Below are 16,985 nucleotides of genomic sequence, written 5' to 3' on the forward strand. Positions count from 1 at the left end.
TTCTCCAGAAAACAAATCTCCAGACTTCTGCCAGAGGTTGTGAGAGTGGGTGAATATTCAGGGCAACTGTTCATCTGTTTGGCACGGAGGAAAAGTCTAAGGATTTAAATTGCTTTTCAAATAACTATTTTCTAATTCTCTTTATTCAGCACCACACTCCAATAACAACATGTGGAGTAGGCTTTATAACCCCATTTATTTTATTTTTATTTATTTATTTATTATTTTTATTTTTTGCAGTACGCGGGCCTCTCACTGCTGTGGCCTCTCCCGCTGCGGAGCACAGGCTCCAGACGTGCAGGTTCAGTGGCCATGGCTCACGGGCCCAGCCGCTCCGTGGCATGTGGCATCCTCCCACACGGGGACACGAACTCACGTCCCCTGCATCGGCAGGTGGACTCTCAACTACTGCGCCACCAGGGAAGCCCCATTTATTTTATTTTATTTTTAAATAAATTTATTTTTGGCGTGTTGGGTCTTCGTTGCTGCACGCTGCACACGGGCTTTCTCTAGTTGCGGTGAGCGGGGGCCACTCCTCGCTGCAGTGCACGGGCTTCTCATTGCGGTGGCTTCTCTTGTGGCAGAGCATGGGCTCCAGGCGTGCAGGCTTCAGGAGTTGTGGCACGTGGGCTCAGTAGTAGTGGCTCTCAGACTCCAGAGTGCAGGCTCGGCAATTGTGGCACACGGGCTCAGCTGCTCTGTGGCACGTGGGATCTTCCCGGACCAGGGCTTGAACCTGTGTCCCCTGCATTGCAGGCGGATGCTTAACCACTGCACCACCAGCGAAGTCCCTATAACCCCATTTAAAACATGAGGCAAAGGTATCTCAAAGAGGCAAATAAACTTTCCCAAGATCACAGGACTAAAAAGGGGCAGAGATGAGACTCAAATTCTAGTCTCTGATGTTAAACCATATAATCTAACCCACTAAGCTCTAAGTCCACACCATTCTACTATATTATAATTATTTTTACAGTATTAGAGAATTATGTTAAATTCTGGATATAAAATTGAGAAGGCAGGCAACCAGGATGATGAGGGAATATGACAACCATTCCTTATATAAAGATACATAAGGAATGGTTGATGGATATGCACATCTTTATTCAAAAAGGGATAGGAGGACAAAGGGTAAGAGGCTATATTTGGTTATTGGAAAATAGTCACAACATCTTAGTAATATTTATCTCCCTTTTCTCATATTGTGCACAAGTTGGAACTGGGGTTAACAGGTGAAAGTAATAGGAAAAGAGATTTCAGCCCAATTTAAAAAAGACAACTTTTTAATAGTCATGGTTTTCCACACATGAAATGAGCTGCTTTGGGAAGTGGTGAGTTTCTTGGTACTCATGGAGCTCATGCACAGCCTGAATGACCATTTGGCAGGAATGTTTCAGGCAAGATCAACACATCATGTGACAGAACTATATATCCTTGGTGAGATTCTAAGATTCTAGGACCCAAAACACATATGTTAAGAGTACTAAGAAACTATTCTAGAAATAATTCACTCTGGTCAGGAAGAATGATTTCATAAGGAACATTTAAGAAGGCCAGGAAGAAAATAATATTTGAGTCAAATATTAATATAATGTTATATATGTAAAGACAACACAGTTATGATAGTCACACGTGTATGACGTGATGAGTATCTGGTATTCCACTTTATGTGTAGTGTTTCTCAGAGTGTGATTCCTGAACCAGGAGCAGCAGCAACATCACCTGGTTATTTGTTAGAGATGAACTTCTTGGGCCCCACCCCGGACCAACTGAATCAGACACTTGCGAGGATAGGTTGGGCTCAGGAGTTTTAACAAACCTGCGTTTCTGTTGCATGCTCAGGTTTGAGAATCACTGCTTTTTACTGTATGCCCACCTTTCTTCTGCTTCGTAGCTACAACTGCTGAGTAAATAGCTTCTCACCGTTTACAGTTCTGCAGCTTTGATTCATAGGCTACAGGATCCTTTTGCTCATAAAAAGCCACTTCATCTCTAATTGCTGCAGGCCAATTTACTTTTGTTTCCAAACAAGCTGCAGCTGTACCAGACACTGCACACTGCACTTCAGGGTGCATCTCCCTGCCTGTTTAGTGACCCTTCTCTGGCTCACTAAGGAGGTTATTTGTTCACAAGCATCCTCTTCATACAGTCCACCCCCCAGAGCTGAAATGCAGAGAATATTGCAAATAAGCTGCTGTAAATGGCTGGTTATAAAAATCTCACTGTGTGATACATGCATGCTAATGAATGCTGCACTCACTTGAATATAGCACTGACAAAATTATTCCAAATGCTGATGTGTTATCTCTAACTTTTTATACTCACGAATAACATTGGGTCTGTTAATTATCATATTACAATTTTAAACTTAAAAAGCATTTGGAAGTACTGGGCTGCAAAAGGAAAATGACAAATACACTTCTGGAAATATTTAAAAACTCTCTTTAGCAGTAAATGGAAATTTTTCTGCTAGCAGCAGGTCTTTGGTCAACTAAACAGTTCACTGTACAACAGAGGGATTTTTTTTTTTCATTCTCCAATTCATCTCTTTCAGTCTTCCTCACTGATATATAATGGCTGTCAAGTTACCTACACACGTGAATTAAACTATTCTGATTTTGTTCTATGGTTAAAAAAATGAGACATTTACAAAAATCTTCGTAACAGCCAAAAAGTGGAAACAACTCAAATGTCCATCAATTGATGAAGGGATAAATAAAATGTGTTTATCTATACATTGGAATATTATTCAGCCATAAAAAGGAATGAAGTACTGATTTGTTACAACATGGATAAACCTTGAAAACAGTGAAAGAAATCAGTCACAGAAGGCCACATATTGCATGACTCCATCATATGAAATGTCCAGAATAGACAAATCCAGAGAGACAGAAAGTAGATAGTGGTTGCCAGGGGCTGGGGTGAGGGGGACTGGGAGTGACCGCTCATGTGTACAAGGACTTTTTTTTTTTAATTAATGAATTAATTAATTGATTGATTGAGTTTTTGGCTGTGTTGGGTCTTCATTGCTGCTCGCAGGCTTTCTCTAGTTGCAGCGAGCAGGGGCTACTCTTTGTTGTGGTGCGCAGGCTTCTCATCACGGTGGCCTCTCTTGTTGCGGAGCATGGGCTCTAGGCACGTGGGCTTCAGTAGTTGTGGCATGAGGGTTCAGTAGCTGTGTCTTGCGGGCTCTAGAGCGCAGGCTCAGGAGTTGTGGCGCACGGGCTTAGTTGCTCCGTGGCATGTGGGGTATTCCCGGACCAGGGCTCAAACCCACGTGCCCTGCCTTGGCAGGTGATTCTTAACCACTGCGCTGCCAGGGAAGTCCCTGTACAGGACTTTTGAGGGTCATGGAAACGTTCTGGAATCAGTAGTGATGGCTGTACAACTCTAAGAATATACTGAAAACCACTAAATTGTCCATTTTAAAACGGTGCATTTTATGGTACATGAATTAGATCTCAATTTTTTTAATGTAATATTTGAAATTTTATTTTTAATGCCATTACTATAAATAAGCTACACAAAAGAACCAGATTTAGGAGTAACACAGAGAAATGCTAATAAGTCTGCCTCATTATAAGTGATTATAAATCACTTATGCTACATTTGTATTAGGAAAATTGGATTACTGGATTAAAGGTGAGTTTACTCACTTACCTATGAAGTATAAGTTTGGTTCACTAAATTAAAAAAATCAAATCAGTGTGTCTTTTTGTCTGTACAAAAGCAGGCAGGGGCTGCACAGCTGGAAGCGTTGTCGGGCCGTGTCTGGGGTACAGGGAGCATGTGCGCTGTGACTTCCCCGGGAGGTGATAAGACTCCCCTCTCCCTTCAATGCTCTGCTCTGCACGGTGCTTCTGAATCAGCCTGACCAGTAGCTCAGAGTTAGCTGAGATGGTCTGCAGAACTGTTTTCTATCATTTTCCCCATTTGTTAGGGAAATTGTTAATTGTTCTAGCTCTGAAGGCTTTTATAGCCCAAAAGAAAAAGGTATGGTTAATGAGTCTTTTGTGTGTGTGTCATGTTTGGTTTCTTTCCCCAGCAAAGGTGAACTGAAACACAGCTACAAAGAACAACTACTGCTGAAATTCAGAGTAAGAAAACGGAACCGATGAGACAGAAAGAAAGGACGAAGCCAGTGAGAATGCTCACAACTATCCCAACATGAGAATGTATAGATTTTTCTTTTCCTCCCCCAAATTAGAAAGTAAAATCCAATGCGTCTAACACACTTACCCTAACTGCGGCTTATGAGACTATAATGAAAGCTGCCTGCCACCAGACCTGGCTTCTAAGTACTTACTAGCTCCTGCTTCCTTTTTAGCGTGCATGATAAACTAACGACCTAAAACAATAGTCTGAGCTCCAAATAAACAGAGGAGCAGAAGGAATGGGCTGTTCTAGGAACAGTTATTTATCATCAAAGGGTCAAAGGAGGTCGCTGCAGCAAATCCATCCCTCTCATTCAGTAAAGACACTAAAGTGTATTAGGTGGCTGCCTCAACAGCCTCCCTGATATTTGCGAACTGCTAAAATACGAGTGTGCAAGTATTTTTTAATTTGCCCAGCTCATTATCTCCAAAGAGTTTATAACATCAGACCTGGAGCCTTCATGTAAACAAATATTTCTTAAAAGAAAACCAGGAAATAGGTACTATCTTCTTTATCCTCCATCATCTGAGACTAGCCATCCATCCTAGCCTCATCATTTCTTGAATTCCTCAACCACAATGACCTTCAGCCATTCCTCTGAGTATTCCCTAGAATATATCATCACTCACAACTGCCCTACTCTGAAATCTTGTTTTCCAAGATTACTTTTCTTCTCAATTACTTCCAGCCTTTTAGATTCCTTTTACATTCCTTTTAATACATCTACACTTTGGCCTCATTGAGACAATAGATGCAACGATCCTTCTATTTTCTCTCTATCAGTGCCTCCTAGTTCTGGCTCCTTTCTTGTCCAGTCTAGAATCCCAGGATCCATCACTTCAGCCATTTTCTAGCTACCCCCTTGCCAACACGTCTTCTGCCTTACCTGCTACTAATTCCTAATTCAGGAGTCAGCAAAGCTTTTATATAAAGGACCAGAGAGTAAATCTTATAGGCTTTGTGGTACATACAGTCTCTGTTTGAACTACTCAGCTCTGCTGATGTAGCACAAAAGCAGCCAAAGACAATATGCGAGCTGAGTAGTGTGGCTGTTTTCCAATAAAACTTTATTTACAAAAACAGGCTGTGGACCAAGAGGCTGCAGTTCCCCAATCCCTGTCCTAATCCTATTTCAATTTAAATATCTACCCTCTTCGTTCCTATCCCTGGGATGCTCAGCACTACAGGAGAAAAGCACAGGCGGCTGCAAATCTGGACTACAAATTACTCCTCCTCCGTCTTCTCAGTGTCTTATCAGCTCCCTCCTCCATTCTCTAGATTGGCTGTTCTAAATCTCCAGTCTCTTCACAGCCCTTTTACCACTCCAAACCCTCAGGCTTGGTAGGTGACCTCAGACAATAAGATACTGAGGCCATGACACATAGAGTGTGGCCCACGAAGGCTCAACGCATTTAAATTATTAAAAACAACAAAACACTTCCCTCACATCTGGTACAGCCTTTCTCCTCTTTCCTTACAGGCCCGCAGCATGAGGTGACTCTCCTTCTGGTCTGGATTCTTGTCTGCCTTCCCCACATCATGCTCCATCTTGGGATCTCTCCCCCTACCTCACCCACCGGCTCTTGTCTCCTTTCTCTCACCTCGAATCCTTTCCTATAACAGCCTCTGTGTTCCATGTGGCAGTGCCATCATGACTTCTGTCCTATAGATGGAGATACTGACATGCAGAGAGGTCAAGGGCCTTGCCTAAGGTCACACAATTAGTGGTTGAGCTGAGATTATGAACCCAGGCAGTCTGACTCCAGAACCTGTGCCATTAACAACTATGCAATTCAGCCATTCTTTGTGCTATGCTGTGATGTAATTACATTTACATAAGTTTTAAAACCCAAAATACAGTATTAAAATTTTTTGCTTTAAAGAGTTGTATGTTACTTTTCAAATTAGAATTAAAAAAATATATAGTATTTTATATTTACCCACATATTTATAATTTCCAGTGTTCTTTTTTTTTTCCACGAGTCACTGGGGTCTTCCCTTACACATACAGTTTAGCAGTCAGTCAAGGATTTGGGCAGAGTTTATAAATGGAATCTGAGACTCCATCTGAGTCTCCCTCCCTTTCAGGGTTTCCCTCATAAATTTTCAGCTTCTCTGCCAGTGCTGAACTCTCTCTTTTGACATCTCAGGCCATGTGCACTGAACAGTAAGTACCCTCAAGGTATTAATTTCAGTTACTATATTTTTCAGCTTTGGAATTCATGAATTCACTTGATTCTTTTTTTATAGAGAGTAGTATTCTATTCTGATGAAATCCCCATCTTTTCCTCTGTTTTCTTGATTATATTAATCATAATTATTTTAAAGTACCTATCTTATAACTTCAGGATCTCCATTATTTGTGAGTCTCTTTCTGTTGTCTGTTTTCTCCTGTATTTCTGGTCATTTGGTCATTTCCTGGTATGCCTGGTAATTTTTTGTTGAATGCCAAACATTATGCATGAAAAATTGTAGCAGCTCTCAAGAAAGGATTTCATTGTCTTCCAGACACTTTGCTGTAGTTGAAGTTCGGTTTCAGCATTTGGGAGGGCTGTTCTATTTCTGGCTTGTCCTTACTCCTAGAGTGTACTTCTGATGCTTAGGGTGTAGCCTGTTAGAGAGCCCAGCTGAAAGCACAGAGTATTTACCAGAGCCCCTGCAATTTGGCATATCCTGAACTCCAACCTCTGTCTCAGTGCCACAAGATTATGAGAATCTCTGATTAGCTCGTCAGCCTCTTCCCATTTAGGTTGGCTGAACGGGTTGGCTGCTTCCCATTTCGTTTCTTGGCATCTTATCCAGAACATGAGCAGTTTAGCAGCAGGCAAATGTAACAGTAAGAAATTACACAAAGACTTATGGACTTTTTCTCTGTGATTCCCTCCCCTCTGGAATATTGGCCCCTTGAGTCCCTGACACCTTGGAAGTCCAAAATTCCAACCCTACCTCCCAAGCTCAGTGAGACCGTGGAAAGCCCAGGCCTCTAATTTTCCCTCAGCTTCTATCATCCTGCTCTGCTAATAAGCAAATGATGTAAGCAGGGAAAACTGAGGTGAAGGTGGGACCAACTAAATGTGGTGAGTTTCCTACTCTTCTCACATCACTTCTGACACCAAACGTGTGGGCTTTCCACACGAAGGATTTCTCCTGTGCTCTGTGGACACCCAATTGGGTGTCCTACAATTTAATTCAATTCTGACACTAACTACCCAGAGTTAGTGCAGACCCCAGAGATTAAGGGCTTAAACCCTCAAGACTGCCCCCCATTTCAGATGCCAATTGCAAATTCAGGCCTCCTCTATTCCTGATCTGTTGACTATAAGTTGAAGGATCCCATGGTCCCCTCCTTGGGTTTGATAATTTGCTAGAATGGCTCGCAAAACTCAGGAACATGCTTTACTTACTATTACTGGTTTATAAGGAAACAGCCGAATGGAAGAAATGCATAGGGCAAGGTATGGGATAGGGGCACAGAGCTGCCGTGTCTTCTCCAGGTGTGCCATCCTCCCAGAACCTTTATGTGTTCCCCAACCAGGAAGCACTCTAAACCCCGTTGTTTAGGGTTTTTATAGAAGTTCCAATACGGAGGCATGACTGACCAAATCACTGTCCCCTGATGATTAACTCAGCATCCACCCCCTCTCCTCTCCCCACAGGTCAGGGGTGGGCTTGAAAGGGCTTATTATGAATAACAAAAGATGCTTCTCTCTCTCCTATCACTCAGGAAATTACAAGGGTTTCAGGAGCTCTGTGCCAGGAATCAGTGATGAAGACCAAATATATATTTCTTATTATATCACAATATCACAATCCTTTTTCCTAGGATCCTGACCCATCATGTGTTTTCTACCTTGGTTGTTTTACGATGACTTCTAATAGTTTTCCAGCTTTAACCAGCATTTTTGGCGGAGGATTAGACTAATGTTATCTACTTCATTTTAAGTAGGAGAAGAAGTCTTCCTTGTTAACTGGTTTTAGAGGAACTTCTTGCTAATTTTTATAATTAAATGTACTTGATACACAAGCAGTGACCAAAATTTATTTTCAATTTTCTTTTTGTGGTATTTGTGAAAGAAATGAATCAAAATAACTTCCCAGGGGACAGCCATGCACATAAACTAACACGGCCATCATAACCAGTACTAACTGGGTTCTCCATCAGCAGTCTCAGCAGAAAAGTTGATCTGGTGACAAAACTAAGAATTAGTCTTATTTTTAGGCTACTCAATTCAAAACATTCTGGAAAGAGCAGTAAGAAGAGTCTTTTGTTATTCACTGGCCTTACTAGCACCAAGATAAATTTCTTTAACCTCAACATTTTGGCTTCCATTGTTTGTATTTATATTGTACTTGTGACCTGAATTTGAGGCAGTTTATAAGATTTATATTAAAAACTTTATATTTATATGAGTTAATTAGCATTATCATATATAAGAACAAACTACTTAGTCTTTGAAAAATGCACCAGCAAACAAGTTATTCTTTTACTAATTAACTTTACAGAAGAAATTATAAAAATGTAGGATTTAATATCTGATGGCCAACGACCTGGAATCTCAACTGGCTTTATCCTTTATAATCCAGTCTGAAGAATACTGCAACCCTCTTAATGTTTTGTAAGACAGAAAAGGAAGAGATTCTCCACCTGTTTTTGGAATCAGTACACAACTCTTTTAAAAAAGGGAAAACACACACACACATATGCATGTGTTCCCATATATATATATGTGTGTGTGTGTGTGTGTGTGTGTGTATGTGTGGTTGTGTGTGTATACATACTGATATACATACTAAACAATTTTTTCATATAGTTTTTTAATACTAAATGTTTAACAGGAAGCTCTTCTTTAATGCTAGTTCTTTCTAATTTGTTCTGCATCAAAACTGTTCAGAACGTGTGCTTTCAATCAAGCACTTGTAATCCACAAAGATGAACTGCTATTAGCCCTTTAATAAACGGGGACTTCCCCAGCTCAAGTTCGTCTCTTAATACCAATGGATGGAGAGTAAAACGAGGGAACAAAAACAGGAGACAGAAAGCAGAGAAAAGTAAAAGAAGAGTACTTCAAAAGAGGTCTTTTGTAGACTCACCCCATGTGGATAAGGTCTTGAGGTTTTCATCCTCCATCTGAACCAGGCCGGATTCTGTTCGTTTCTGATGGTCCTTACTGATGATTACAGTCTGTTTCACTGGGTCAAGTGTTTTGAATGAGGGAGAGACAGAGAGTGTCTCCACAGAGCCCTGGTTATAGAAAGTAGAATCCGACTTTGATATCCTCAAATTAGGGTTGATGAACTCTTCTTTGCTAGATGGCCAAAATGCTGGTAAAGTTGTCAATGTTTCAAAACTTTTTGCAGCTGGCTGCTTTTCTAGAGACATTTGCAGAGGGTTTTCTATTACAGTATTTGTAATGGTACTGTCTGATTTCTTGTCGAAACTCACACTTGTCTGCAGAGATGGGCTTTCTTCTGAGGGAACAGGCACAGCATCTGTGAAGTAACAAATAAGAACTGTAAACAAAAAATAAAACTGAAAAAACTCTATTTCAAATTTACTGCATTTTTAATAATTGGATTTTTTTATGCCATAACAGAATTCTCTATTTAGTCGTTTCTACTTTCTTACTATGTTTCTATTCTGTCTGTATAAAGTATACCCAAGCTATAATTGATGCACTAGTCATTTGGTGGCTGTCTTCTCTCTCTTTCTCCTCACTGAAGCCAAGTCAAGGAAAGCTTCAAATAACTTGTCTTTAAATATTTCTCCCTTCACCCACTTATCTGTCTCTGAAACCACTATATTTTTAGTGCCTTCAAACCTTCATCTCTTACAAGATAAACTAGAGAAAATATGCCACATCATACTGGTCTAGCCTTACAGAACCCCCAGCTACAAAAAAGCCTTTTTCCCCAGAAATAAAAAATGTCTTCCCACCCCAGTGTCTATACAAAGCCCGTAAAAGAAAATCACTCTCTTAGATAGCAACCTAATTTTCATGATAAATCTCTGTGGGAGAAAAAAAGCAATTTTCCAGAGCAGTTGTGATGATTACTAAAATGTAAGTTCCATCAGGTCAGGGATCTTTGTCCCTTTTATTCATTAATATTACCAAAGTACCTAGAATATAACAGACAAAGTACCTGGAATACAACAGACAAATAATATTTATTACAAATTGAAAGAATGGAGAGGATCTGGAATTTAGGGTGGGTCTGATATGGAAATATTACTGAATATGAATTATGAGCCTGGTCCAAGTTTCTAGATGCAAATTGTTATCAACACTGTCAGTGCTAGGGACTTGCTCTCAGATAGTTTCATCTGAAATTGGATATGGAAAGAAAGAAAACTGAGAGAGGGCAAGAGGAAGACTGTCTCATTTGAGCTCCCAAAAGAGAGGAGGCAACAGGAATTAAGTAAGTTGCTATCACGTGTTTACATATCACAATGTGCATCACAACATACCTCACAGTGTGCAGTGAGATGCTTATTATCATCACGTGCAGGCTCTGAGTTATTAAAAAGAAAAACAAATTCTCTTTGACTCTAACCTTCCTTTCCATTTTCATCCACAGTTGGAGGCTAACCTGGGCAAAAGTGCTGCTAGTTCACCACAGAATCAGACAGTTCAAGAAACCTAAATCATTACCTCTACCAGGAATTCCATTTTTTCCCAGACCTCTCATCTCCAAACGTTTTCATCTTTTAAAACTCAATTCAACTCTCACCTTCTCTATAAAGCTTGCCCTGATTTTTTTTCCTCGCCTAATCCTATTATTGTTTATCTTACCATATCCTCTTTGGAGCCCTGTGAGCAGTTGTAACACTTCATCTTGTTAACTACAAGTCTGGCTGCCTACCTGAAAACAGGCTCCTTGAGGAGACCTTACTAGGAGTTTTCTTTATACCGCAGCACACAACAGTGCCATTCCCATAGGATGTGTTTGATAAGTGCTTGTTGAGTGAAAAGCCAAACTGAAGCACAAGAATAAAAAAAGGTAATGCCTTTGTTTTTTAAATTGAATATAGTTTAACTACTTAATAACTTCTAAAATATTCCTGATGTGCATATGATCAAGTTATATACCTAGCTGATAAACGTTCTTTAAAAAATTAATATATTCTTACTAGAATACGAGATCAATGGTATCCCAAAGTGCATGTGTACATCACCAGATTGACATAAAAGCATTCCTAAAAAGTGAATTTTAGTTAAATATTTTCCATTGACTTTAATTTTTCTTAGGAGGAAAGTCTTTCTATAAGTAATGAAAGCATCTTGAAATTTAGCAATATGTAAACTAATTCAGAGTGACAATGACTTTCTGATGACAATATTCATAATAACACTCCATCTAAATCTCAGAATTGGGATGTATAAAGTCATCTGTATAACCATAATTTTAAAGTTTAGTACAAAAGTTTAAAATTACAAAAGAACAAAAAAAAATATTAAAATTCAACGAAAAAAACCGGACTGGAGTCATTATGTTTCTATCAGCCCCCTTTCTCAATAGTCCAGAAAGAACAGAATGCAATCTTCTGGTTACTTAGACTTTTTAAAAAACTGATAACCTTTTAAAATGAATAAAATACTATGATCTAAAAGAGAAAGCATGATGACAAATGGAAAATAATGATTTTAAATGCACAGATTACCTAAAAGAGAAAAATCTTCACTTAAACGGAAAGCTAAAGAGGCCTGAAGATTCTAGACAGCAAGTTGTACTGGGTTTCTATGCCATCAGCCGTGTTTCATCCTTGCTCTTTCTGTGCAACATGCCAAACTGATCCTCTTCAATTCAATCTCTACTTTAGTTATTTATAGTTCACGTTAAAAAAATCCTGCAAAAATTCCCTCTTGTTTTAGTGACAGTCTACAAGCCTTGGGTTTAAAGGCCCTTCATTGCTTATTTTCTATCGTTACTCAATAGGAAACTAACCCTCAGTCAGGCCATTCTCTTGGTTACTCACACATCCCATGTTCATTCAGGTCCCTTTATCCTCATTCTCCGTGTTATTTCATCTTTCTTTAGCTTTATTACCATTGATTTCTTACCCTGCACTCCAACACTGGAACACCCTCCCCGTTCTCTGTCTATTTAAATCCTACCTATTCCTCAAGGTCCTTCTCAAATAATTACTATTTCTGGAAGCTATTTCCAGTCATGTCTATCACTCAATCCTAATCCTTCCCTTCTATGAAATAGTATTCATTTCTGTAAACTCATTTTTTCACTGAATTCTTTGCTGTATAGAGCCTATCACACACCATATTATGTTCCTGCATTCTGACTTCACAGCCTCCACCATGCTTTTGCCTATAGGAGGTGTGCAAATATTTGTTAAATTTAATAATTCCTTAATTTGTAAATTATCTAATATCAATTTTATATGTTGACTTTGTGTATAACAATGCATAGTGTATGTGAAGCCTAAAAATAAGAATGATGAATCAGGAAACGCTTGTTGAGCACCTACTGTTTGCACTGAACTCTATTAGATTTTAGAGACATACTTAAGAAGAAGTCATAGTTCTAATTGTCAATGAACTTAAGAGCAAGTGTGTATTTTATTGAGATAGATAAGTAGATAGGTAGAAGGAAAGAATATATATACATACTTGCATGCATATACACACTAAGTGCCAAAGACATAAAAATAACTAATAATACAAGTTACCAGTTCAATTTCACAATGTATAGGAGACTGCAGCTTCTCAATAAATGAGTGAATATAAAGAATACATTTGTTTAGCAAATGGTCTTTTTCATGGAAAAAAAAGAAAGTGTTTGTATATTTGTATACAGATTTACATAACGTAAATTGAACATGTTTCAGTTGGGGTTCCCCCAAAAGCAGACTCTGAAAAAAAGACTTAGATGCACCTAGTTGATTTGGCTGGTGATCCCAAGAGCACAAGTGAGGGAGTAGGAAAGGTAAAACAAAAAAGGGCAAAAGCCAATAAACTATTAATTACCAGATTATTTTATATATATATATATATATATACACACACACACACATACACACACATACACACATATATATTGTGCTGAGAGGAAACGAAAACTGTCAATGCAGAATTCTATATTCAGCAATAATGTCCTTTAAAATTGAAGGCAAAATAAAAACATATTCAGATGAACAAAAACTAAGAGAATTAATGGCCAGCAGGCCTTTATAACAAGAAATGCTAAAGGAAGTACTTCAGGTTGAAGAAAAATTATTATACCAGATGGGAAGCTGGATCTTTGGGAAGGATAAGGAGTGCTAGAAATGGGAAATATTAAGGTAAATATAGAATATTATTTTTTCTCTTAATTTCTTTAAAATATATGTGACTTTAAAAAATTATAACAGTGTGAAGTAGTACAACAAATGTAAATATAATTTATACTACAATTATGGCATAAATGATGGGGTAGTAAATTAGACCTATATTGTTGCAAGATTCTTACATTTTATGCGAAGTGGTGATGCAATGGGACTGCACAAGGTTCAGGATATATAAATTAATCCCTAGAGAAACCACTAAAATTAATACAAAGAGGTATAACTAAAAATCCAATTGATAAATTAAAATTGAATTCTAAAAAGTATTGAATTAGCCCAAAAGAAGGCAGTAAGGAAAGAACAGAGGAACAAAACACAGATGGGACAAGCAGAAAATAAAATAGTAGACCTAAATCCAACCATACCAGTGTTTTTTTCAGTCATATTTTCCAGACTGGATAAAAAACAAGATCCAATTATATGCCATATACAAGAGACACAGTTTAAAAACAAAGTCACAAGTAAATTGAAAGTAAAAGGATTTTAAAAGACATACCATGTAACAATAAGCATTAAAAAGCTGAGTGGCTATATTAAGATCAGATAAAACAGGCTTCAAGACAAAGAGTATTATTAGAGAATAAAAGGGACAGTTCACAATGACAAAAGAGTCCATCATCTGGAAGATATAAACATAATATGTGTATGTAGATGTATAACAGAGTTTCAAACTAAATGAAGCAAAAACTGATAAAATTGAAGAGAGAATTAGACAAATCCAACCAAATCACAGTTGTCAATTTTGATACCCCTCTCTCAGCAAGTGACAGAAACAACATCTCAGGATACAGAAGACATAAACAACACTATCAACTATCTTGACTTAATCACATCTATAAAGCACCACACCTAACCACTGCGGAATACACATTTTTTGGTAAATTTGCAAGTTTACATGGTATGTTTACCAAGATAAACTATATGCTGAGCCATGAAACGAATCTCAATAGACTTTAAAAGCTTGAAATCTTATATTAGCTTCTCTGGCCAGTGGAATTGAATTAGAAATAAATAATAATATACCCAGAAAAAACTCCCCAATATTTGGAGATTTAAAAACACATTTCAGGGAATTCCCTGGTGGTCCAGTGGTTAGGACTCCACGCTTTCACTGCCTAGGGTGCGAGTTCAATCCCTGGTCAAGGAACTAAGATCCCACAAGCCGTGTGGCACAGCCAAAAAAATAAATAAATAAAAACACACTTCAAATGCCCATAGGTCAAAGAAGAAACTCTGTTAAAATAACTGGTGCTGATTAGACTTCCTCTTCTGGCTAAGATGGAACAGAGACTGGATTTAACCTACTGCTTAAAACAACTGAGAAACTGGACAAAATTAATGAAACAGTGTTGCCAGACTGTGAACTTCAGGCAATACAGGACAGTGAATCCTGAAAGAAGGAAATAAAGAAGGTGAGCCCTAAGAATTTTCCCAGTGTACTGCCTGGAGAGAGTTTCCAGGCCACAGAGAAGGAAGTGGGAACCCAGGGGGAGTGCAGTAGTATCCAAATTGAGGAGATGGAGCTGGGCATCTGTGGAGGCCAAGATGATAGGAGTGTGTAGGGCAGAGTACCAGAGAGACCTCTGGAGATCTGCTGATCAGTGCAGGCAGGTGAGGAAGCTACCTGAAGCCGGGGCACGCGCCTCCTGAAAGGAACAGTAGGTGTGATCTTCAGAGCTCACACGGGTGGGGAGTTCACGCATCCACTAGCCAGTGGGAGACCTCATCATTCACAGGACACTAGTTAGAGTAACACACATTGCTGGTGGGAATGTAAGAGGGTGCAATTACTTTGGGAAACAGTTTGGCTGACGCAGCATTCCACTCCTAGGTATTTGCCAATAGAAAACAAAGTTTAAGTCCTCACAAAGACTTCTTCATGAATGTTTTTCTGTTTGGTTGGTTGGGGTTTTTTTGTTGTTGTTGTTTTAATTTTCTGGCTGAGCCGCATGGCACGTGGGATCTTAGTTCCCCGACCAGGGATCAAACCCGCACCCTCTGCATTGGAAGCGTGGATTCTTAACCACTGGACCGCCAGGGAATTCCCAAGACTTCTGACAGACAAAATCTGAAAACAACCCAAATGTCCCTCAATAGGTGAGCGGATAAACAAATTATGGTATACCCATACAATGAAATATCACTCAACAATAAAAACGAGTGAATTATTGATGCACGCAACTTCAAAATAATTAGGCCAGACAGTGAAATAAGACAGACAAAAAAGCACCTACTGTATAAATCCATTTATATAAATTCTAGAAAATCCATAAAATCTATAATGGCAGGAAGTAGATTGGTGATTACACAGGACCAGGGAAGGGGCAAGGCAGGGAAGGGCAGGTGTAAGGATTGCCAAGGGCACAAGGAAACTTTGGGGGATGATGAGTATTATCTTGATTGTGGTTGTCATTTCATGGGTATATACATATGTCAAAACTTATCAAATTATACACTTTAAATATTTACATTGATTGTATGATAATTATACTTCAGTAAAGCTGCCAGAACCATAACTGGTACACCATTTTGTCTCTTTACTGGATTCGGGCTGATACAGTACTTTAGGTAAATTATTGCTATATCTTTAAATTAAATTCTCTAGGGCTGGGAGAGAATAGAAATAAGGAAAAGCAACCAGGAGACCAGAGGAATTCAGATTCTAAGGTTAATTTAATACCAAAACAAGTACCACGAAACTACACATTCAGGCACTGTGTGAGGTTTAGAGGTACAAATATGTCAAAGAGGTTCAAGGAAGTCTTCTGAAAGAGGTAGTGTTTGAGCCGAGCTGAAAGGAGGAGAAGTCAACCAAGATGAGAAAGATGGGAAGGGTGTCCAAGTAGATGGGACAACCTCAGCAAAGCAATGAAGGTTACAGACAGCGTGGGGCGGGGGAAAGCAGGGCAGATACAAACCATTCGGTGGTACTAGAGCAAAGTGTGTGGCAGAGGGGAGGAGTGAAATCTGGAGGGAAAGGAAGGAGCCAGGGCCAGGGGGCCTCATGACTGACAGGCAGGAGTGATGAGGAAGAAGGCAATTGAAATCTCAAGACACTCCTTGAAACTCATTCCTCTGTGGTTGCTTCAGCTGAACTCTGCTGGCTCCTCCATCTCACTAAGCAATCTTTTCAATGTTCTTCCCTGGCTCTGTTTCCTCTAAAATGTAGACAGTCTATCCTTGGCCCCTTTCTTTTCTGCCTCTGCAATACCCCAGGGCGACGTCATCTATTACCATACTTAAAGGAGGATGAGATCTATCACCTGTAAGCAAGTAATTCACACATTTTAATTCTCAGCTCTGACTTCTGCTGAGTTTCAGCCCTAAATACATAGTCATGCCTCTGCACAGGGCAGTCTCACTACCCTCCAGCCTTCTCATCCTTGGGTGTTTGTTCTACCTCTATTAATATGACCATGAACCTCCCAGTCACACAGGTTATTTTGGAGCATAGCTGCTCCCACAGCCTCTAAAAGGTCTCCCCGCCCTGTCC

At 39.3% G+C, this 16,985-nt stretch overlaps 1 protein-coding gene across 1 annotated transcript in view; it reads right to left on the bottom strand.

Annotated features, from left to right (window-relative positions):
- Positions 1 to 16,985, bottom strand: part of ENTHD1 (ENTH domain containing 1) — an 80,090-nt gene that overhangs the window by 4,092 nt on the left and 59,013 nt on the right. Inside the window, exon 4 of the mRNA XM_049693924.1 lies at positions 9,247 to 9,645. Within this exon, the coding sequence (XP_049549881.1) occupies positions 9,247 to 9,645 (399 nt within the window). The remainder of the gene's footprint in view (positions 1 to 9,246; positions 9,646 to 16,985) is intronic.

Source organism: Orcinus orca, chromosome 11 (genome assembly GCF_937001465.1).
Source record: "Orcinus orca chromosome 11, mOrcOrc1.1, whole genome shotgun sequence".
NCBI lineage: Eukaryota > Metazoa > Chordata > Mammalia > Artiodactyla > Delphinidae > Orcinus > Orcinus orca.